This window comes from Neopelma chrysocephalum, unplaced genomic scaffold (assembly GCF_003984885.1).
Source record: "Neopelma chrysocephalum unplaced genomic scaffold, ASM398488v2 Primary Assembly neopelma1_25, whole genome shotgun sequence".
Classification (NCBI taxonomy): Eukaryota; Metazoa; Chordata; class Aves; order Passeriformes; family Pipridae; genus Neopelma; species Neopelma chrysocephalum.
Window position 1 is genome coordinate 39,106,682 of NW_020897694.1, and position 24,856 is coordinate 39,131,537.

Below are 24,856 nucleotides of genomic sequence, written 5' to 3' on the forward strand. Positions count from 1 at the left end.
TCCCACGTCTGCCACAAACACTGTGCTTCAAGCAGGGAAAGCTTGCAGTAGTGTAGTTATTAGCTGCAGATCTGCAGCTAATCAACCCTGACTTCCCTAGTAAGTGGTGCACAACAGGTTTTTTAAATAGAATATGAACATAAAATAATTACAACATTAGGAGGGCATTCTGTGGTGAAGGAATAATTGTTTTTCATTCTTTCTTCCTAGTCTTGCTTTCTCAGTTCTTTAATATCCACGGTAAATTGCTTCAGTAAATGTTCTTTTGTGACATTGATCTAAATGCAGCACATCACTGGAAATAAAGCTTTAGTTTTCCTCCTTCATATATTGCCCATTATAGCATACATGGCAGTTTGGTTAGTGGCCTGTGAAGCACAACATAAATGTAACTATCCATCTGTACCTGTCCCTTCTCCAAAATGCTGACACGAAGAAAGATGCCTATAGATAAATTCAGCGCATAGGACACCAGAAGACACAAGCGGAACATTAAAGGCATTTTTTTCACCATAATTAATATACTGTAACATTAAAGCAATATTTACCTAGTGACAGGAGTCTTCTCTTTGTGCTTTCCACTGCTAGTTTGCCCATGATAAAATATTGTTTGAATCTACCTCCATTCCCCCCTCAGCAGAAAGTAGCTGTGGGCAAGTTTGTTGGTGAACATATTTGCTCACATATGCTACTTACACCACAGCTCTCCTGGGCAGCTTCTATCAGTAGCCAGCAGCAAAGACCCTTTTCCAGCATCTGAGTTTACATGAGGGCCTAACAGGAAAATTTGCTCCTCTGTGCACAGCCAGCCTCAGTAAATCACAGTGTGACAGGCTCACCGCCCCACCACTGAACTTTTAACTTGAAGCTCTAGCAGGGCACTGAGTAGCTCTGGCTACATGACACGGAACTGTGAAAGTAAATCACTTCTCTGGGAACAAGGGGAAGTCCAGCATACTGTTTTGCAGGCTTTGCCTACAGCTTCTTTGCAGTATAAGCATAGAATATATACACCCAGGAAGGCAATCAGAGAGAGATGGACTTCCAGCACAGAGCTCACCCGTACTCCATCCCAGAGGATGAAGAGGTTGCATACAAGGTTGCTCCTGATGCTCACAACTCTGCAGGAAATGAAGGCGAGAAACCAGTGTCAAAATTGCAGCGTAGGCACAGTGAAATAAAACTCTACAAAGAGTTCTGTGACTTCTATGCAAAATTGTAAGTTCATTCTGTTCAGCTTCGGAGTATAGCTGCAGTGACATTGCATGTGCATTGTACTTATGTATTTTATTATCTGAGATCTGTGCAAGCTGTTCTCTTACCCAACCTTTGCCACTGTTCTGCTTGAAACATTGCCAGTGGTAACTGTCAACTAAAATTGGAGTTGTTGCTTTAAATTTCATCATTAATTGCATCAGAAATTTTTATCAGCAGTTAAAACGGAGTTGGAATTTGTCAGGTAGTCTCTCTGCCTTCAGGTTGTTCGCGTGTTATTTTGGGCAAATGGATAAACTGCTTCATCAGTGCGAAAGTATTACATATATCACTGATTTTGCATATATGATGTGTTTCAAAGTGAAGCACTTCTGTGTACTGGGGAGGAAAACTTAATGTTTTCATTTGGTTTTGAACTTTGTTTTGTGTTTTTGCTTGGATTATACTTTATGTATGCCAGCGCTTAACATCCTTAGTGCTCGAGCACTGTTGAAGTGATGATGAAAGGTCCCAGTTTCTGTTGTGATTATTCTTCACTTAGATTGATAAAAGGATGGGGAAATTGCCTGAGGTCTTCCCCCACAGAAAGTGTATATAATCCATGGAGACCATTAGCAAGCTTTAGACTTAATCACAGTTCGTATGTATAGTCACTGCAGTTTGTCCATAGGTGTGTCTGTTACATATGGGTAAGACCATCCTCCCCATCTGATCTTCGAGTGAAATTTGCCCACTTTTGTTTCACTGGAACAGCAATGGATATTTAGATAGCAGTTACTGTTTTTCTCTTCTGCAAAGATCTTTAGAGAGAGAAAAAAAAAGTGCCAGCTAATAATAACTGGTCAGATGTGACCTTGCATAGGGCTCTTCTGTTGAGACAGTGTAAGAAATAGATAAAACACATTCCATTTTGAACCACGTGCTAGGTGTTTGCTTGCTCCCTTGGATGGTGTGCACGGAATTAATTCAATTCCTATTGAACCTGGTGGGAGCCAAGAGGTCTTATCCCCTTGTGGGGATAAAAAGGAAGTCTTGGCATCTTGCAGAGGACTGGGGGCTCTACACTTACAAGTACAGCATGACAGCTGTACCAAAATGTGTGCATGTGTGCATATGTGTTTAAAATAATGTCACTTGTCTAATAATCTTCCAAATAGATGTTTTGAGTCAGTGATTTTGTCAGCTGAGGTCAGATTGTAATGAAACTAGACCATTGCTCTATATTTGCTCTCTGCTATCACATGGTATTAGGGCAGAGAGGTGATCTTGAAAGGCATAGCTTTGAGAGTCTAGATATGAGTAATAAAATATTTGCAAAGGAAAAATCAAGAGAGCCTTTTCCTGGCCTTAATTGAAACACAGCTGTAGTGTCTTCTGCAGATGTGGACACGAACCCAGTGAAGTAGCTAATTCCTCTAATGTTTTGCAGCTCCCACACTGCTGTTTTTTGGTTCTGTGCCTTTGAGAAGCAACCAAGGTTGCTATTTGAGTATTTTTTTGCATCCCTGGTATGGGTTTATGACTTTGTGTTGGGCTGCATGTGGGTTGCTGTGGGGCAGCTGGAGCATTCCCATCCTGCAGCATGGCCCTGGAGTGAGCTGTGAGTTGGCACATCGTGAGCTGAGCTCTCTGAGATGAACCTTCACAAACCAATCAAAAATCCCATGACTTCAAACTAAATTTGTAAAATGACCTCAAGCTATGCAGAGCTTGTATAAGGGATAATTGTTTACCTACTCTGGCTGTTGTTAATGTCTGCCAGACTAGATACTGCACACTCTTTCACATTGTTTATTTAGAGCTTTGAACTAAGGCTGTTACATATATATTTTAGAATTAGGAATTCTTTAGAATTAATCATTTATGTTTTCCTTTGTGGGGCTAGTCCTCAATTATTGTTAATATTTGCCCTTGTTTTCTGTAATTCTAATATATTTCATAATTTGCCCTTGTTTTCTGTAATTCTAATGTATTTAACAATTTTTATAGTGCTTTGAGTTGCCTGTCTTTTCTCGTCATAAAAAGCCTGTAAATTTATAACAACATTTTTGTCGTAACAACATTTCTGTTTGGTTTTTGAATTAGTTAGAGTTCGTCACAAGGATTTTGTTTCTAAAGAGTTTAGGAGCAGGGAGAAGTGGTAGTTTTATTTCTGAGGGGATACTACAAGCCATGAAGTCCATCGAAAAACTTGTATTGAGCAGCCTTGCATTAGGCTGATGCAGTTTGGCCTTGGGGGAAAAAAAAGACCCACAACCAGTGTTGTTGCCTATTTAGGCTAATTTTCTTTCTATTTCTTTTTGTGTTTTTTTTTTTTATTAACAGCAACATGGCGAATGCGCTTGCAAATGCCATCTGCGAGCGCTGCAGGGGTGGCTTTGCCCCTGCTGAGAAAATAGTCAACAGCAACGGTGAGCTGTACCATGAGCAGTGCTTCGTCTGTGCCCAGTGCTTTCAGCAGTTCCCCGAAGGGCTCTTCTACGAGGTAAGCGGGGCAGAGTACCCCTCTTGCCCCCAACCTTTGTCTTGTGCCTTCTTTCCCATACCAGAATTAGCTACAGGCAGATCCATAGCTTAGAAAGTCCCATGTGAAGAACTGGGCTCTGAAACGGTATGCCCAGTAAAGGGAGAAAAAAGCCAGGAAGCATTTCTATGCTAATTTGAAGGGCATCGGTATATATAACCTTATTTAAATATGGAGCCTAATGTTATCAAAGCTGAGAAAAAACTGCTGGAGATTCCTTTTTCAGTGCAGATTTTTTTCCCTGCAGTTTGTGAATCTGATGTATCATACCAAAAATACAGAGAAAGCATACTTCTTAGAGGAGAAAGTCATATAGAGGGAAATCCCAGCATCCTGTGGGCCCTAGGAGGTTTATTGCTGACTTGAGTGAGGCCAGCTCGGCGTGTGAAAAGAGGTGACCTGTAAGTCAGCATGCTGAGATTAGGGTGTGTGTAGAAGCCAAACCAAGGCCTGTGTAGGGTCGACTCTAACACACCAGAGCATCTAAAATTACCAGCTCTTAATACACTTTTAAGGGTTAAAACCTGTTCCCGTTCACATTTCTCATAGAATCATAGAATCAGTTGGGTTGGAAGGGACCTCCGAGATCATCAAGTCCAACCCTTGATCCACTACCGCTGCGCTTGCTAGACCATGGCACTAAGTGCCACATCCAGTCTCTTCTTAAAAACTTCCAGGAACGGAGAATCCACCACTTCCCTGGGCAGCCCATTCCAATGTCTGATAACCCTCTCTGTAAAGAAATTCTTTCTAATATCTAACCTAAACCTCCCCTGGCATAACTTGAGACCATGCCCTCTTGTCTTGCTGATCGTTGCCTGGGAAAAGAGACCAACCCCCACCTGGCTACAACCTCCTTTCAGGGAGTTGTAGAGAGTGATGAGGTCTCCCCTAAGCCTCCTCTTCTCCAGGCTGAACAGCCCCAGCTCCCTCAGCCTCTCCTCATAGGACTTGTGCTTGAGTCCCTTCCCCAGCCTAGTTGCTCTCCTCTGGACCTGCTCCAGCACCTCAATATCCTTCCTGAACTGAGGGGCCCAGAACTGGACACAGTACTCCAGGTGTGGCCTCACCAGCGCTGAGTACAGGGGAAGAATCACTTCCTTGGACCTGTTGGCCACGCTGTTCCTGATACAGGAATGGCCAGGATGCCATTGGCCTTCTTGGCCACCTGGGCACACTGCTGGCTCATGTTCAGCTTCTTGTCAATCCAAACTCCCAGGTCCCTTTATGCCTGGCTGCTCTCCAGCCACTCTGTCCCCAGCCTGTAGAGGTGCATGGGGTTGTTGTGGCCAGAGTGCAGGACCCAGCACCTGGCCTTGTTGAACCTCATCCCGTTGGAATCATCTCCAGGTCAATTGCCCTCAGCTCAGATGGGTATTTTGGTATCAGTGTTATTTTCTTTTACGCTCCCCTATTATGGGGATTCAGGAGAAAATGCAGGTCAAAAGTGGCTTTATTGAAAGCTTTAGACTGGTTCATAAAATACAAAGTGATTGGTATAAGGAACAATAGATGGCATGAGCCGGGGAATTAATGTCTGAGAGATCCCTGCTCAAGTAGCTTATAGTCCAATTTAGGGTAGCAGTTACAGGACTTAAGTCATACTATGATCTGAAAAGGAAGGTGAGCAGTGTGTTAAAAGCACAAGTCTGTGCTCTCACAGACAGGGGATATCCTTATGGCAAGAGCACAACAGTTTATCTTCCAGAGGATCATTTCTAACTTTACAGAGCCATGTTATGTGGTGATGAGGAGAGAGGCTGAGAGAGGAGTGTGAGTTGGAAAAGAGCCTGTCAAAAGGGATTCCTGGGGATTTGCTTTCTCTCGCTTTGTTTGAGGATCAAAAGACTTTTCTGTGCGCCAGGGATAGTCTTGCAGAAATTTTGGTAAATGACTAATATTCCATAAGACATCAAAAGGTGAGCTGCAAGGCCGAATTAATTAAATAAAAACAGAAGAACACCCCCATGATATTAACACATTGATTTACAATTGTTAATATATACTGAGCTGCTGCCTGCTTGCAGGCACAGTAAAGAGTCCATCCTGGCATGTTAAGACCTGAGGCAAACGTATAGTGATACGGATGTTTCAAAACTAAAATATTTGTAATTGTGTTAAAACTGTCTTAAACCAATAAAATGTATTTTCTCTAAATAATGAGTACTTTATTCCTTCTTTTTCTGACTCAAAAAGCAATGAGACATTCCAGGGACTTCTTTCACAATGTTGAATGATCTTTTGTTAAAGATAAAAGTTTGAGGAAATCGTGCTCTAGGCAGCCTGTGTCTCCTAGGGGATGGACAAGGACTGCAGTGGAAAGAAAGTCTTACTTTTGGACCTAGGTCAGGAACATTGCAAACTCCCTGTTGCTCTGAGTGCTTCTAGGTGGCCATACCTGAATCTGTAGCAGAGGCAAGGATCTTAGATATATTGGATGTAAGCGTTTTCCTTCCTATTGCTACCTTGTTAACATTCATATTCATGACAATTGGTCTTTGAGCACTCTTACTGAAACATGCTGCTCTCAAAGACAGTCAGTCAGAAGTGAGTGCCAATAGATTGTCCTGGGAATGAAAATAGCACCATGTACTAAATGTGTTTTGGTTAATATTGCTAGGGGTTTTTTTCAGGCTGGATAGCCTGAGAAATGTTATGTAGAAAGTGGAAAGTTTCAGTTAAGCATAGACACTTCTTGCCACAACTATTACAGAAGTAAAATAACATTGGATAGGCTGAGGGAGCTAGGCCTGTTCAGACTCAAGAAGAGACAACTGAGAAGTAGTAGTATACTATTATCAGTGTATATAATTATCTGAAGGGAAGGTGTCAAGAGGATGGAGCCAGGCTCTTCTCAGTGGTGTCAAGCAATAGGAGAGGAGGCAACAGACAGAAATTGATGCACAAGAAGTTCCATCTGATCATAAAGAAGAACTTCTTTAGTGTGCGGGTGACCACACACTGGAACAGATTGCCCAGAGATGTTGTGGAGTCTCCCTCACTGGAGATATTCAGGAACTGTCTGGGCACAGTCCTGTGCAATGTGCTCTAGGCTGACCCTGCTTGAGCAGGAGGTTGGACCAGATGACCCACTGCAGTCCCTTCCAACCTTGCCCATTCTGTGATTCTGTGAGAGGAAGGGACAGCCCTATGCAGGCAGAAGGTGGGCTTAGGTTGGCCATTGCTCGGGAGTGGCTGACAGTGCTCTGAGGACTTGAGATAATCTGTGTCACTGTCAAGAAAAAGTGAGTGGAGAAGACAGGCATAAAGGGTATCTTCCTCAGACTGCCTTAATGCAGTCTTTGAGAAGATGGATGTGTTTGCAGTTGTGGCCAGGTAATGTGTCTTTCTGAACATGTTCCCCATGGGTAGATGCAGGCATTGTTGGTTGCCCAGCATGAGTTTGTATTTATTCTGTGCCTGGTTTAGCTAAGCTAGTGTTTCTTGGAAATGATTTCTAGCTCTTAGCAATTGGGAAGGCAAATACTGTTACCCTGCCTATTACAAGACTTGCAGAGTTCCCCCAGTTAGTCATTAAGCTGCTTATCACATTTGTCGTCAAACACTGCCATGATAAGCTTTCACTCTGTGTTCCATGGGTGGGGGTTGAACTGGTCAGAGAGACGCAGGTCTCCTTTGCTGCAGGACATGCCTCCAGGCTGCCTTGCAGGGACCCTGATCAGCACAGCTTGCTGTGGTCTGGCACTGGAGCCAAGTCACTTGCTGGCACAAGTGGCACCACACCAGAGCAGCGCCCCTCCACCACTTCGAGTCAGCACAGCATAGCAGGAGTTTTGTAGATGTCCTCATGAACCTATGTTAGAAATGATAATTTGGATTCCTGAGAACTGTGTGCCTAATATTGCACAGAAACTGTGGGTTTAGGACATGCAAGGGTATAATTGTGTTCCAGTTTGCTCAGCAGCATCATTTTAGCAAGTTTTCTTATGCACTCGACCTAAACAAAGATTAGCACAAGCACATGCCAGCAGAATTTCCAAACTTGCTCTGCTGTGCTGTCAGGTGTGAAGTGGTAGCAATTCTGGTCTGCTTTTACTCCACAACCTGGGAGATGTGTATTCCCTAGAGCAGCTGTTGCAGAGTCTGCAGGTAGCACTGCAGGTAGCAGAACAGACAGCTTAAATGGAGACCTTCAGTGGCAGCTGGCAGTGCACTCAGAGGGACAGAGTGGCCCCACTGTAATCAGTCAGTGGGCATTTCCTCCAACCCACATTACTCTCAGGTCATAGAATGGCTCCTCCCTTCTAGAGGTTGCCCATGTCTCCCACTGGGGAGTGTGGACACCTCACCTTCAGACAGGGGAGGTTGGACGAGAGAAGTTGTACCCCTGGTCTGGGTGTTTGTTTAGAGCCTTGTGCTGTTTGTTTTCAGAAGCATCCCAGCCTGCACTGTACTGTGCTGAGGTGGAGGAGAGGGAAGGGCTTAGAGAGGTGTTTCCCCCAACAGAAGAAATACAGCAAAATCTTTATGGACTACTCACAACAGCTATAATTGGGAAATATATATCACTATTATTGTTGTTGTTGTTTTTTTAATCATAATAATGAAATAATATGGAATGGCATGTGACTTATGTCTCTTGAGAGGAAGTTTCTTTCAGTTTGGTTTTTTTTTCTAAAATGTTTGTAATAACCTTTAAGAAGATTAAAAGAAGGTGCAGTTGCAATGCGCTTGTCAGATTTGTTTCTATTCCAGTTGCACCTTGTGTGTTTTCCTAAAAGAAAGAGTGTTTTCCTACCAGAAACTACCTTAGAGAGAGAATCTTTAAAGACTCGGGTTTTGTACATGTCTTTCCACTAAGTTAGCTAAAAACACGCAGATAAGCTGGTGGCTGTGTAACAGTGAGATGTTCTATGCAGAGCCATTTAACTCATGGACCTCCAGCATACAGCAGTAAAACTATTTTGCTTTTGAAATATGTGCTGTGAGAAACTCAAGGCTTTCTCTGATGGATAACTGCTAGGTCATCTACAAGAGCAGCACAAATGAGCCAAGAAGATTGAAAATACAAACAAGACTGAATGGGAACCAACCTACCTGACATAAACCAGAGGGGAAGAAAACGTGTTTGGTCCATCCAGATCAACATGTGGTGGCTTTAAAATCCTAACAAACCTAAGCATCCCCTGTTGGACCACCTGTTTACACAGAACAGGAAGCTTTTGAATTTTTTTCAGTTTGAAAAGGGATTTATCTGGCAGGAAGCAAGCACAATTCACAATGAACAAATAATTTCCATTACTCTTTGAGGAAGTAATAGCCCTCTGCCTCTCAATTATTATTTTTTTAAAAAGCTGAAATTAAAAAAAATAATCTGTTTTACAGTATTACACTGAAATTGCACTTGATAAATTCCTACCAGAGACTTCTGAAAGAGTCTGTATTGAGCTTGTGTCTTTCTGTTCCTAATAGGTGCAATTCAGGTTGGGCAGAGGAGTTTTCTAATCTCAAGTACCCAGTGACTTTGAGAGTGTTCCGTTAGATCCCCACCCTGCCAGTTGCAAGAGTATTTATTATATTTATATTGTATTTGATCCTTGCAATTTCATAGTATAAAACAGGTAATCTTGAAACACATGGCTGTATTTTCTGTCCAGGCACGAAAACTTACTTTGTGGGTAGTATTTTATGCTATTTATTTTGTTTTGTCTTAGACACAGTAAAATGAAAGGAGCAAGGTTTCCTGCTGTCCTCATTTTTCCACTGTTTTAAACGGAGACATTCAAATCCAAACATTTTACACCATACCTAATATTGTCTATCTGGTTTTGACATGCCAGTTGGCATTTGTATCTGGTAATGGTGGTGCCTGAAGGTATCTAAACATTTCCCTTCATTTCAGCACATACTTGCCTACATGTTTTTACATATTCTTTGGCTAAGCCACTAATGCAGTTGAATTTTTTTTAATTCCATATGAGTTTTTTTTTATGAGAGCTTGAACTGTAGCTGAACTCATCTAGGCTGTGATAAAATTCAGATCCAAGTCCAAATCCCTTAAGATCAGTTCCCAATTTAATCTGATCAATGTAGTGAACTTTGTTCCTTAATATTTGGACTTGATTATCTTAAGGTTCTTTTCCAACTTAAATGATTCTTTGATTCTATGAAATAAGCATCACAAAGGAAAAGGCTTATTTCACTTCATGTTTTGGCTGTACTGCTCCATAAAGTCAAAGATTTCTGTCCCTGGATGTTCTTCCTCTCCCTACCCCCATCGTACTTACTGCCTCCAGTATGCTGGGTCATTCTTGCAGGAAATGTAGAGTGAGGAAGACATCAAATGGGTTCAGGGAAAATGCTTTCCCTCTCCCACTGCCCAAGGGTTTTTGTTAGCTGATTTCCTGCTCAGAATGTGCTCTGTTGCATCAGAGTTTCAGCGGTCTGTCAAAATTCAGAATTCAGATGTCTCTTGTGATATAAATTGATGACGGAAGATTCCTTAGACTCTTGGCAGTATTGGAGGAATGGTGTGCTATTAACATTACATGCTAACTAGTAGATGAATTAAGATGGGTGGATGTAATGCCTAGCACCTATAGCTCATGGTCTGGGTTTTTTTGTGCAGCCCCTCGTGTTTTACTACCTAATTATATCTGGAAACACACCAGGGTGTTACAGCATTTATGTTAAGAGCATGTTCCTCATTCCTCTAACACTCAGATCTTTTTCCGTTTACAGTTTGAAGGGAGGAAGTACTGCGAACATGATTTTCAAATGCTTTTTGCCCCTTGCTGCCATCAATGTGGTAAGTTTTAAATCAAGGTGAACCACTTGATCACAAATGGGAGTGTCACTGGGGGAAGAAAGGCAACCCCTTGTGTGTGTTCTCAGGGAAGTGGCCCTGTGAACTTGCAGAATGTAAGACTTCAGAGAATTTGGGGAGCTGCTTTTTCTAAAGGTCAGCAAACAATAGTATTTTTTAAAAAAAGTTTGCATTATTTGAGTAAGTAGTTTAGCTGTTGAGTCAGTGATCCAATGAGCAGACCATTCATAAATTTCTGATTATATACACCATTCATGACTCCTGATTCCATATATATGTATTTCTGCATATGCTCATATTTGGCCCTTCTCATGTATCTGAAACCCTGCAACAAGGCTTTGTCATCTGCTTTGGCTATTGTAACCCACCTGTGCTGTCCTACTCCACAGAAGCTGGGACAATCATCATTAGCTAGTGATATAATCAAGTGATGGTCAGCTGGGCCCCTGTTGATTTTTTTGAAACAAATACCTTTAGGGCTTCAGCATCTAATGTCCACCCTATGTAATTCTGAGGGCTGTTCTTTTTATTTGCCACTGTTAATGTAAATGCTTGTGCACCTGCTGTGCTGTAATCATTTGCATGTTTTCTTTTTTCCCCTATGTGTGACGTATTTTGCTGGGGCACAGCTGGGAAGTCATTATTTGACTATTGCTTAAACCGGTCTGGAAGCTCTTGTGTTTCTGTGGCACCCTGGCAAGGCAGTATGGCTTTCACTTATCTCAGTGAGGCCTTTCCTTGTGTGGAGGGAGGGGTTGAACACCAAGGGAGGGGGAAGCAGATGTTACAGAACTTTGCATTTAAAGCTGCCGACGTGAACAAGCAGGGAAAGAGGAAGAAGTGGGTTGGTGGTGATTCCTGAGGAGCTACACTCCCTATCTCCAGGATTTCTCCTGCCCAGCCGGCACACCTTCCCTTCCTGTCCTGGCTCCATGTAGTGCCAACTCCCTTAAAACTTCATTAAGGCTCTGCACAGAGCTGGGATTTCCCACTGCTTGTACTTAGTAAGCAGAGCCACAATCAATGGGACTGTTGTCACAGTGACACCTCAAGCATTACTCACATTTCTGGAGTCCATCAGGTTTTGTTCCTAGATCGGTTACCTGCCTGATCCCTCCCCTTTGAGGCAAGTTGTTCTCCAAAGACAGGACTCCGCCTCCCACAGCCCTGGGAAGCTGAGCTCCCAAACACAGTTTAGGCCGAGCCTTTGCAATGCTCAGGGGCTTTGGCTACGCCCAGAGGGTTAGAAGTTGTGTGTGTGTGTGCAGCGTCACTGCAGCTTTGCATTTGGACTCCATGGGAGTTTTTTTTTGCAGGAGGTCCACAGCCACCCAAGCTCAGTGGTACTGTGCTTTGAGTATAGAGCCCCTTCAAGGCTTGGTCCTAGTGGAGTAGAAACCACTGCTACGTACATGACAAGTTAAGATTGTCATCTTAAAGAAAAGAAGGAGAAGGATGATTAGGACACAAGAAAGTCATATTATATGAAGTACTCCATAAATTTCTTAACAGCTTGAGAACAGATAAGTAAAAACAGGGAAAGGACTGAAAAAAGATTATTGCAGAGAGAAGGTGGAGTGTGCATGAAAAGGACTTGTGTGTAAAGAGCAGAAGGTTCTCCATCAGCAAGGACATTTTCTTCTGACCCATAGCAAAAAACAATGAAAAAACCCAAATTACAGAATCAGAACCATGATACTGCAAGCAATGTGTCCTACCAGATTTTGGGGTGAGGAAATGGATGATGATGTCATTGTAGTGCTTTTAACTTTGTCTAGTATGGTATTTTATATCCTGGTGTTGTGTTTCTTACAGGTGAGTTCATTATTGGTCGTGTTATTAAAGCCATGAACAATAGCTGGCATCCAGAGTGCTTCTGCTGCGATATCTGCCAAGTAGTATTGGCTGATATTGGATTTGTCAAGAATGCTGGCAGGTAGATCTCCACTCTTCCTTTTATTAACTGGTCATAAATAAAATTAACTAATAGGGGGACTGAGAGATTTTGGTTCCTGAAGCTTTCCATCTCAGATGGAACAACTGAAGCATCTTCTGTGGGGAAAAGGTCTGAGTGCATCACAAAACTAAGAAAGGGTACCTTAAAATATTAACATTTTACCTATTTCAACAGTAGGTTTCTTGGCAAACATGCTCTCTACCCAGTGACATTTTGGGACCATTGTTATATGTAAAAAGAGAGAAAACATTCAGATACAGAAGTACTGTCTTTATTTTTAAAAAAAAAATTTTTACTTTCTTTTTCCAACGGCTCTCCAATTTTGGTCTAGTTTGGCACCTTATTTATTAATAATTCCTTTATTTTCGGTGGGACCCTTTAATGGAGTCGGATATTTTTACCAGCTATAATCAGAAGAATGTTTTACAGGTGAATTCTATGGCCATTGCCTTCATATGTATAATATAACATACAGAATTATCTACAGAATTACGATTTGTGTAGTCATCCAGCTTCCAATCTAAATTTCTAAGATTTTGAAAGTAAAACATGCAGCAACGACAATCTATAGCGAACTTTGTTTTCTGTGTTTCAACATAGCTTAAACTCAGCTGAAGAAATTATACTCCGGTGGAGACGGAAAATAAAATGATCATCCTGAACTTGGGAGATAATTTTGTTGCTCTGAACTTGGCTTGCCTAGCAAAGAAATTGTTTTAAAGATTACTTTCCCCCAAAAAAAGGACTAATTGAAATGAAGTTTTGATAGATTTTTGCAGTGTAGTACTTGGTACTAGTACTTACCTCTCTTTTTTTATGTTGTTTCAGACATCTCTGCCGTCCTTGCCATAACAGGGAAAAAGCCAGAGGCCTGGGAAAGTACATTTGCCAGAAGTGTCATGCTATTATTGATGAACAGCCTCTCATATTCAAAAATGACCCTTATCACCCTGATCATTTCAACTGTGCAAACTGCGGGTAACTTGAGTTCTGCAAAGGAAAACAGGAAAATGCTGGGCTTATTTGATTCATGGATTTACATCTTAAAGTGAAAACTTGTCCTGTACATCTGGGAAGAGGGGATAGGGTTTGGGTGTCTTGTGGCCAAATGTGTATTACTGCTTTTGGCATGGTAGCATTCGAACAACAGCTGAACTGTTGGGGAGTAAAGAAAGATTGGACTCTGCAGGACAAGGTGGTACCTTACAAAATACGAAGTATGGACACAGATACAGCAAAATGATAGTTCATTATTCTGCTAGGAGAAAAAGAAAAATGGTCCTCTTTTCCTGCTTGAATTACTGTCTTGCCTATGTTATTTCTTTTTAGTTGAGTGGTATGCAAACTTTGTTCTCTCTTTTTAAAGGCTATCTTTTTTAGGAGCTTTCTCCCACCTCATTTTGTCAGCTTCTGCTGCTGCAGCATGTGAAACTGCACATTTCTACATCCTGCACTGATGCACGGACCATGGGGCATTGTAGGACATAGCATGGATTCTTAGTTGTTTCTTTCTGGTGCAAAGGAAGCTACTATTTCAGTGCCATAGCAAAGGCTGATTTGAATAACAATATGTAGTGTTATGTCAGTGGCAACCAGTTGAGAGTATTAGTGGTTATGGTCACTTTTAAGGTTTATCTTTTCTCAGTATCTAACCATGCAATTTACTGAAAAGTAGGGTGTATGAGATTCTGCAATTGGAAATGAATAAACCTAGCTCGTTTGGGTCTGTAGTTTTCTTTCAAGGAAAATGTACCTAGACGTAGAGTACTACATTTTACTTTCAGTTCCAGTTATGCAAATCTGAAATAAACTGGTAATGAGTGCCAGTATATGAACCAAACATCTGCAGCTTTCACACACACATTTGTGCTGCGTAAGCAGAATGACAATAGTTCAGTAGCTGTTTCCAAGAGACTTAGTGCACCTCGCTGAGCAGCCTGTTCTCAGTTTACTGTGATCAGTCTTGAACTCTGTTGAACTATGTTATATTTGATGCTGCCGCATTACTGTAGTATAAATATAATTTCTAAACAAATGCTAAAATTTTTTTTTTCATAAACTCTCAAGAGTTGACATCATTCAGTGCCTTTATTCATGCTCTCAATTCATTAATTTCTGAATAGGAAGGAACTTACTGCTGATGCTCGTGAGCTGAAGGGAGAACTCTACTGCTTACCCTGCCATGACAAAATGGGTGTTCCCATCTGTGGGGCATGTAGAAGACCAATTGAAGGCCGTGTGGTGAATGCTATGGGAAAACAATGGCATGTGGAGGTAAACATCAGATGATACATAATGTCTTTTACAAATGTAAACATTACCATATTAACTGTTAAAAAACCTGTGATTTTGCTGATCAATTTCAGTGAAAGGATTATCAAAGTTTGCAACAAGAATTATAAATACTTTCTCTGAATCCCTCTTTAGCTTTATTGTGGCTAGTCTTCCACTATGGAATAGGAGTAATTTCCTATCTTACAGAGAGCTTTGACTGTGAAACTAAAATCAGTAATCAAAGGAAGCATGGTGAGGTCCTTACAAAAGAAAATTTCAGAGTGCAAAACCGTGCATGTAAGATCTGTGGTAATCATGTTACTGAGAATCATAATACCCTTAGGTCTTCCATAGTCACCTGCCATATACATATCTCTTTTAACAGTTCATGTGAGAGTTTTTATTTCAAGGCCATCTACAAGATTGAGTTCCACATCTTTCATTTAGTTTAGAAATATAAACAGTTTGTTCTTTCTGTTGTTTTGAAAATCTCCTCTAGGAAACGCTTCCTTTACAAGAGTGTAATAATGGTGCAGATTATTTAATAACTCCTAATTCTGTTCATTGATAAAAAAATGAGAATCCTTTGCTTGATTTTTTTTATTTTTGGTGACTTCTGGATTGAAATTTTGAAGACATTAAAAGAAATATTATTTTAGTGGTCTAAATGTAGTTTAACTCTGCTTTCGAAGATGGCACAGCTAGCTCAGTAGACTTCAGTCATGTTCAGTAGTGGACTTGGTTGGTTTGCTTTCCAGAAAAAATAATGTTACTTCCAAAAAATAAAAAAATTTATGTGTCATTTTCTTGGTAGCATTTTGTTTGTGCAAAATGTGAAAAACCATTCCTGGGTCATCGTCATTATGAGAGAAAAGGCTTGGCATATTGTGAAACTCACTACAATCAGGTAAGGTTGCATATCTTTATAAAATGGCATTAATTGGTAAACTCACAAACTGATTTTATTAGAGATGTAAAACATGGACATTCTTCTGTTTTGTTGAAGGCACCTGTGGGTGTAATGCCAGTTAGGAGATGTTCTGTTGCAGTTAATTTATACAGATTTCTCTATTCATCATTCTTGCAAAGAGAAAGAAACCTGCAGGTATTTCACAGGGCAATCAGTATCAAGATGTTCTTCAAGCTTAGTCTACTTAAGTAGAGCTGTTACATGCTTTTAGATGCCTGTGAGATCAGAACAGCTAATGACACCCAGTCTTTCCAAGAAGTTAAAGAAGATTTGCCACTCAGTAACTGCAGTTGAAGACGAGGCTATAGTGAGTAGCCTGGGTTTTCCTACAGCTGTTAACTCTTGAGATGACTGTATGATCACATGGCTGCATCACCCCCTCAGTCATTAGGTTGATGAAGACTTCGAAGACTTGAATTTGTCAGAAGACACCACCTAGTGACCACTTGCATTTATACAGAAGTTATATATCACAGTTCCCTCTCTCCAGACGCCCCTGGTTGTGGAGTCCAGCACCATGATGTACAGACCTTTTTTATTTGGAAGCCATATCTGCGTTGTGTCATGTTCACCTCCTTGCTTACATAAACACAAGAGTGGGGGTTACATTTGGGAGTTGTAAGGCACCTACTAATTACACAGAGTGTCTTAATTTGTCGGTGGTGAAGGGCAGATGATTGTTGCTGGCTTACTTGTAGACTATAAATGCCATGATGTTAGTAGTAGTAGTGTTGCAGCTGTGATGGGGCAAATACATATACCAGGCAAGAGCTGTATGTAGAGTGGATGTCTTTTACTAGGTTAACTACTGCAGTTAGAAAAAAATACACAAAATTTTGGGCACTTCTTAATTGTTATATTATGGACAAATGTTAAGCCTGGAAAAAAGAATGAATAATTTTTGTCCTAAAGTTTCCTTTTCATTTTTTTAAACTAAAAATAACGTTTCCTTACAGTTTTTGTCAGAAACAGCAATATGTCATTCTAATCATGCGTCTAAGTCCAGATGTTCAATTATTTGGTTAGTAACAGTGTGTATGTGACACCAACTGCTGTATTTTAAATGTTCAGGATTAGAGAAATGTTAAAACAAAACAAAATCTGATTTACAGAGGATCAAATAAAGGTAAACAAATGTGTATCTTTAGTATTATCAAGACCTTTTGTGATAAGATGATGCAAAACCTACTTGGAAAACCAAACCAGACTTGCCAGCATTCTCCTTATTTTACTGGAACAAATAGGAAAGCAACTGTGCCCATCAGCTGAAATACAGTTATTTTGTTAGTTTGGGAAGTTACCCTCGATAAAACCATAACATTAAAAATCCCTTACTTCTCTTTCCTCTTCAGCTATTTGGTGATGTTTGTTTCCATTGCAACCGTGTGATTGAAGGAGATGGTAAGCATTTTTCTAACTGTTTCCTTAATGTTCCTTTCTGATGGAAGTTCTCTTTAAAAGTGACAGTAAGGGGAAAACAGCCCTGTGTTGAGTCCTTGATTGTTCTCATTAAAAAAACCCAGCCATTCTCTTGATCAGTAATTAAATTAGAGCTAATTAGTCAGAGACCAAATGGTAAGAAAACCTTATAGCAAGCATTTCGTGATGGTAGAAGAACACCCAGTGGCTGAAGAGAACCGTGAAACCCCTTAGTGACATGTAAAGGCCAGGAATGCTGGAAGATGCTCAGGAGTGGCTTCCTGCCCCACCAGCTTCAAAAAGAACACATGCAAGGGTGAGAATGACCACACAGACATCTCCTCAAAGGAGGATCATGAACCAAATTTGAAAAAATATTTAGATACCGAAAGACGTAGGTGGGCACTCCTAGGAATTTTTTTAAAGTGCCTTATTCCCATTATGCCAGTGGTTCCTGGAGATATTTACCTATCTATCACAGGCACCTGTCTTTTGAAAATCTAGGCTAATGATAATGTCACAAAACCAGGAATGATAATACTTGGAAATATGTGTCCTGTAAAGGCAGAACTGGTAGTGATTTGTTTGATTGGGGGGTTTTTGTTTTTTTTTTTGGGGGGGTGGTTTTGAGAGGCTTTTTGGATAACCAGCTCTGATAAAATGCCAAAAGCGAATTATTCTGCCTGAAATAATGCTACATTATGTGCCTTTTTACCCCTGCCCTAAGTAAATACTGTAATACCAATGCTAGCCTCACCTAAGCCGAAGCTATTAGCAAAGTAGGAGGAAGCCTCTAACATACAAAAGGAGACATATACTCATTTATAGTCATGTAACTATAGGATAAGACATACACTCCAGAGATGTGCTTTCCCCACATTTTCTGGACTGGCGTATAACTACAGAATGACAATCCAAAATGCTTTAAAGGAAACAGAGTCCTCCTTTTCATTAAAATTCTACTAGAATGAGCAGAACTGGAACTTGTCGGAGAACTACTTCTTGGTATGATTGCAAGCTTTCACCATATAATCTGACACCCATAGTGTATGTTTTGGTCTCTGAACTGAACAGAATATAGTACTGAACAGAATATAGTAATTTCTTTATTTTCAGTGTATGTGTTCGATTACATTTTGTCTTTCATTTCTGTGCATAAATTTGACACTGTTTTTTGTTGTCGCAAATTATAAGAATCCAATATTTTGCTGGATTTCTCTTCAGCTGGAAATGTTTCCTGATTAAATTGGAAACACGGCCTCATAGAATGGTTGCCTGAGATCAGCATGGTGTATGATGAGGTGGAAGCAAAAACAGGAGGCAAAAATAGGTTAAGCCAATCTTGCCTCAGAGACAGTTTTATCAATGCTTCACCGTTCTGCTACGCTATGCTCTACATGTGCCTCCCTAGTCCTGCCACATAATTGTTATGGTCCTTAATACTTGATACAAGGATCAGTGACTGTTCTTCACACCTCACGAATATGTGAGATTAAAATTTTTGTAATAACTTTTTTTTTCTTGGCAATGCTAATGATTTCTTGGTTTTCACATCTCCCTAGTTGTGTCTGCTCTGAATAAGGCATGGTGTGTGAACTGTTTCGCTTGTTCAACTTGCAACACTAAGTTAACACTCAAGTAAGTGTATCAATAAGTGTGATGCCTTCAAAATGTGTCAGTAGTTCTCTTCAAAGTGTAAATATTGCTACAGTGTAGCTGTTGCTGTATGAAGAACATCTAAGCAGCATTGAGGAAATATTTGCATCTTTCTTCCTCTTGCTCCACTTAACTACTTTATGTCTCTGTCAGTTGTCTGTTCAGGTCTTCCTTCAGTTAGTCTTCCTAACTCTTCTCCTTTTCTGTCCTTTATTTTTCTGTGTTTAACTCTAAAGGGATAAATTTGTTGAAATTGATCTAAAACCTGTCTGCAAACACTGTTATGAGAAAATGCCAGATGAATTTAAGCGACGGCTTGCCAAACGGGAACGTGAAGCAAAGGATAAAGAGAAGCAGAAAAAGAAAAAGCCAATCTGTTTGTAAACTTTTTTCCTTCTTACTACCATCCCTGCTCCTTTCTTCTTTGGTTAGTGCTAAGGATGCTTTTTTAAGCTTCTGCATGAATTTATGGCAATCAAAACCAAAATATTTTTTATGCAAGTGCAACTTGAAATATTAACTTATGATTCCATTATCTTATGTTTAGTCTCTTTACCTGTACAATTAGGTTTGAAAGGCTTTTTAAATTACATGGTTAATAAAGACGGACATCTGAGTAAAAACTGTGTAGCTTACTCAACAGGGTACTGTAATCACTGTCTACAGTGTATATAACCTTGTAAAAGTAACTTAACATATATATATAAATTGGAGGTTTAATTTTTTGCTTGTGCACATTTAATAGGAGATTTTTTTTAAATTCTTTTTTTCACAATCTCATCTGCTAAAAAATTGGGTTTTGCTTTGTTGTTTCAGGAATAAATTCGTTGAGTTTGATATGAAGCCTGTCTGCAAAAAGTGTTATGAGAAGTTTCCTCTAGAGCTGAAGAAAAGACTGAAGAAACTAGCTGAAACTTTGGGAAGGAAGTAAAGACTTAATCTGCTCTCCCCTTCCTTTGTGAAAATCTTAGAGATATTACTTGGTGGGGTGAGGTGGGGGACAGGCTGTGGGCTGCTTTGATGCTGCAGTCAGACAACAAATGATGATGTATGCCTTCTATCAAACCAAAATATCATGAGATTCTCTATTCTCTTTACATGTATGCTTATTTGTTGATAAACAGCTCACCTGAAAGGTTTCTGACCAATAATGTAGTTGTACTGATGCAGGAGGTCCATTCTGTACACTAATCTCTGTGGAATTTTACAGAGAGAAAATTTGCTTGTGAGCACCTGTGAAAACAAACTGTGCAAATGTGCCCAACTTTAGGGGCATGGATTGTCATTTATGTTAATGAAAATAGTAACCTTCATATTAAGCATGCAGACAAAACTTGTTCAACTCATGTTGTGATTTGGGCAAGAAACCAATGTACTTTGCCTCATGGAAAAATTCATGCTTGGATTTCAGGCTGAGAAGTTTCATTAAGGAGCCTTGTTTCAGATGGTATGAAAACTATCAGATTTCTAAATAAAGTCACTGTACAAATTACCTACTTCAGATAGATTATGCTTACATGATGTACATCAGGCTTAGCATGAGATACCTATATAAAAATGTATTCCTATTGCAAGAAGTGAGCATACTCAGAACTACTTGAATTTTGCTATATTCCACTTAAAATAACACATTAACTTTTATATATGCTTTAGCATTTTATTTACTTTTTGTGCCTTATTCTGCTGGACCATACATAACAGTGTTCCATTAAACATATATAGTTTTATTTTTTATTTCATATTTTTATGCAGAAACTATATAGAAGGTATTTTCAAAAGATAACATACTTTGCCTTAATTATAAAGGATGTGAGAAGCATTTTATTTCAAATGTGAACATCTGAGTTTAAAATGTAGCTTCTAGACTTCATTAATTTTCAGAAAAATACTGAAAATGCATATTTCAATTAACTGGCAATATTACTTTTACACCTGTGAGTGTAAATATGCAAGGTTTGATCCTGCTAGGATCTACTTCTTTAGCCATCCTCATGGACTGAGCTTACAAATAATCAAAATTCCTTATAACATACATTTAATTGTTTTATACCGTTGACTTCTGTCCATGGAAATTTGTTTTATTTTTCCCTTCTTATAGAAAATACAGTTACTTAGGACTTCTTGATGGTACTACATTATGAAGTACACAAACTTTTTTTTTAAACTTTTTTTTATATTAATGATTTAAACAGATTTTATGTAATTACATAATAGGAAGTAAAATTTTCTTTCCTGTTTATGAAAAATAAACATCTGCTTTCCACTGTCATCAATAAAGGTCATGTTATTAAACCTTGTATCACCTCTCTGAAATCAGTGCTTGAGAAGGGTGCGAAAGCAGTAAGGCTCTCTTGGTTCCGTGTGCTTTTACCTGTGACTAAGTAAATACTTCCTTATTATCCTGTTTTAAAGGAGACATATCTTTCCTAAAGGCATATGTCTGTAGTTAGTTCTAAGGTTCATAAAAGAAACCACAGTTTGTTTCATAAAGAACAACTTGATTCTTCTAGATATTTTCTGAATAGGCACAGTCACTTGGTTTTCCTGAAGAAGGTATTTTGTCTGAGTTTAAAACATACACCTTCCTATTAACTTTTTCTCTTCTTTCACTGTAATGAACCTGTCACCCCAAACTTCTAGTTTAGTGCTAGGTAGGATATTTTTTGACTATTTTATCCTACATAATTATTGAATGCTATAACATTTATAAATGCAGTCCTGACTGTGTTGAAGACTACAAAAGCTTAAAATGTCCCCAGAAAGCGTTTACATAACTAGCATGGTAGCCCTGCTGGACTGTGCTATGGATTCAGCAGACCAAACTCAGCAGTGCTTCCCCTTGAAGTTGTAATTGACTTCTAGGTTTTTCACGTTACACTGGCTGCACATCTTTTCCTTCAGCCTATGTGTGCCCAGCCTTATTGCTCAGAGTCAGGAAGGGTCCCTAACCTTGAGGCTAAACGGCAAGACCTGGATCACATCCCTGTTGCTTGGGGTTACATCCATCTACAGCACAGTGGCCTTGGGTCTGCTCTCCACTCTGGCAGCCCTGGGCCTTGACACAGGGTGGGTTTTCCATTTCCAAGTTCCTGATGGCGAACGCTGTGCTACCGTTCACCAAGGCAGTGGTTTCTGTTTCAAGAACACAAGCAGGTGTTTCTCAGATCCCACGATGTAGTGCTGAGAGTATCTGGGGTACTCAAAAGTTGAAAGCCTGATGAAGCATGGAAGAATATTCGTTGGAAGGGACCACTAGAGATCAGCTAGCCCAGGCATCTGCTCAGAGTTGGATCAGTACAGAAGCCAAGCCTGTGAGTGTTGCCACAGAAGGAGATTTCTCAGGCCTTTGTGGATAGTATGTTTTAGTGCTTCATCACCCTCATAGCGAAAATGTTTTTGTTATTATTGGGGTCCTATCTCAAGTGGAGAATTCCCTAAATCCATACAGCTCTCCTGAGAGCTGTCTGTGGTGTGAACTGTCATTAGAATAATACCCCTGGACATTATCATGAAGAGGATTAATTAAAAGAAGTTGCAAAGCAGAGCCAGAGAGCAAGGTAGCAATTAGACAGCCTGAACAATTACACGTCTGGTGTTGAAACTCATTTCCTGTCCTGGCCCATCGGTATTATAAATATTTGGCATAGCTATGCATAATTTCCTGAAAGAGGCAAGGTCTATTACTGTTTTTTTTACCCATGCCCCTACAAAGTCTCTCAAAGACACTGTGAGCCTGGGATTTGGGAATGGTTGCCTCAGAAGCTTTCCCCCTTTCTGCTGCATCAATCAATCATGTGTGGGCAAGAGAGATTCCTTTAGAAGCCCCTGCTTAGGCTAACAGTAGGGAGCACTCCAGAAAGCCCAATGGATGTTGCTGTAGGGGGAAGAAGATGAGCCTAAGCCATTCTGCTTCTTGCAGTGGCAAGCCTTGTGCTCTGTTCCCATGGATAGGTAGTGACCTGAGCTGACAGTCTGGTTGCATGGATAGCACTAGACTAGATTCAATGCTGTCCTGCCCGATGTTGTGACCACCAGGGACAGCATGGGGGGTGCCACTTCCACAGGGATGGGCAAAACAGTGACCAGTGTTGAAGTACTGGACCTGTTCTGTATGAAGGCAATTGCCCATGCCTCCCCATCAGCTGAAGAGCAGTAATGTTCTCCAGTGAGACAACTGAGTAAACTAAGTGCACCAGCACGAAGACTTTTATTACTTAGCCTGGCAGGTGCAGATAATAAACTGGTTAGTAACCCCAGCTGTAGACACATCATTAAAAAGTACAGAGAAAAAAAAATCCTTTTTTAGGAATTAAATCCAATGGCTAAATCACCATTAATAGAAGAAATAATAAATAGAGACTCAATTTGTTCAGTCAAGGTGTTACATGGATGCTAGTGGTCTCCTTACGAGAACAAGTTGGCTATGTTTCCTTATTTTTCCTGCAAAGAGGGTAAGAGCTGTAGGGCCATCAGTATTTTTTAGATGTAGCAGGAATCATATGGCTGTCAATGGGTTGTCTGAGATTGAGAACTGGAGGAATTTTTAATGATACTTCTTCAGAAACAGAGCCCAGTGGTCTCATTTTGACCAAAGTGTCTGAATTGGCAGGAGATATGGCTAATTCCAGTGAGTAGAATCTGAGGCTGCCTGCTGGGAATTTCACCACGGGACCACTATCCCCAAGCCACCAAACTTGCAAATCTGTCCTGCCTTGAGGGTTGCTGATCTTGTCATCTTTTGGTCCATGGTCCCAGATGTACTTTAGAGCTTATTTGTTTAATTGTAGTATTCACAGTGCCTGGAAAATAAAAGTTTCTCACCACAGCTGCTACAATATTTGGAGACTCATTTTCTAGAGCATGGAGTCTCAGTGACAAGGCTCTCATGCTTATGGATTAAATTTATAGCTGCTGTGAATGACCCAATATAGAATTATAGAATGTTAAGGGTTGGAAGGGAACTTAAAGATCATCTAGTCCCAACCCCCATTGCCATGTGCGGGGAAACCTCCCATGAGACCAGGTTGCTCAAGGCCTTATCCAACCTGGTCTTGAACACCGCCAGGGTTGGGGCATCCACAACTTCCCTGGGCAACCTGTTCCAGTGTCTTACCACCCTCACAGTAAAGAATTTCTTCCTAATATCTGACCTAAAATTCCCTTCTTTCAGTTTGAACCTGATACTCCTTGTCCTATCACTACAGTACCTGACGAAGAGTCCCTCTCAGGCTTCCCTGCGGCCTCCCTTCAGACACTGGAAGGTTGCTATGAGGTCTCCAAACATCCTTCTCTTCTCCAGGCAGAACAGCCCCAACTTCCTCGCCCTGTCTTCGTAGGGGAGGTGCTCCAGTCCTCTTGTCAACTTCTTGGCCCTCCTCTGGACTTGCTCCAACAGTTCTGTGTCCTCCTTATGTCGGGGGCACCAGAACTGTTACATAGTTTTAGGTGAGAGTTTATTTTATATATATATATATATATATAGAGAGAGAGAGTATATTTCTGCTGTGCCTTTTGCAACCGGTCTTGTCTATCTCGTATTGGCCTTTTTAGCCACCAGCGCGCTTGTAGAAAATGTGGGTAGAGCCCTTCTCAAATCTTCGTTCGTGAAGCCTACCCGTGAATGAATGAATTATTCAGCTGATAAATATATTATCACCTAATACATTATGATATATTATTTGGATGAGAGTTACATAGTTTTAGGTGAGAGTTTATTATAGCTGTGGGTGAGAAAACGCTAAAGCTCGGGTTCACTCAGCTGATGATTCACTGTAGCAGATTGCTCGGCCCCGCCCCTCAGCAGCTGCGCGCTCCCTCCCCGCCCCCGTGCGCATGCGCCGCCCCGGCCGACTCCGCCCCCCCCCCGCGGCCGTTGATAGGGGCGGGGGCGGTCCCCACTCACCCGCCGGGGTTGCGCGCGCCGCACGGTGCGCGGGAACTTGCGTAACGAGCGGCGGCCGCGTCGCTGCTGCGCTTCCTCCGGCGCTTCCTGCCTTCCTCTCCCTGCGCTCCTGCTCCTGCCCCTCCGCGGGCGCCGGGCCGGGCCCACCGGCC

At 40.8% G+C, this 24,856-nt stretch overlaps 1 protein-coding gene across 6 annotated transcripts in view; it reads left to right on the plus strand.

Annotated features, from left to right (window-relative positions):
- Positions 1 to 19,923, plus strand: part of LIMS1 (LIM zinc finger domain containing 1) — a 69,805-nt gene extending 49,882 nt beyond the window's left edge. For 3 of the 6 annotated variants that reach the window (XM_027675003.1, XM_027675004.1, XM_027675001.1), the window contains exons 2-11: positions 3,541 to 3,700; positions 10,442 to 10,508; positions 12,342 to 12,462; positions 13,312 to 13,461; positions 14,607 to 14,757; positions 15,572 to 15,664; positions 17,080 to 17,128; positions 18,709 to 18,784; positions 19,039 to 19,229; positions 19,619 to 19,923. In XM_027675003.1, the coding sequence (XP_027530804.1) occupies positions 3,541 to 3,700; positions 10,442 to 10,508; positions 12,342 to 12,462; positions 13,312 to 13,461; positions 14,607 to 14,757; positions 15,572 to 15,664; positions 17,080 to 17,128; positions 18,709 to 18,784; positions 19,039 to 19,186 (1,015 nt within the window). In that variant the 3' untranslated portion in view covers positions 19,187 to 19,229; positions 19,619 to 19,923. Of the gene's footprint in view, positions 1 to 780; positions 1,219 to 3,540; positions 3,701 to 10,441; positions 10,509 to 12,341; positions 12,463 to 13,311; positions 13,462 to 14,606; positions 14,758 to 15,571; positions 15,665 to 17,079; positions 17,129 to 18,708; positions 18,785 to 19,038; positions 19,230 to 19,618 lie in introns of those variants that run through there. The other 3 variants (XM_027674998.1, XM_027675000.1, XM_027675002.1) reach the window with 3 other exon arrangements.
- Positions 19,924 to 24,856: the final 4,933 nt, after the last annotated feature.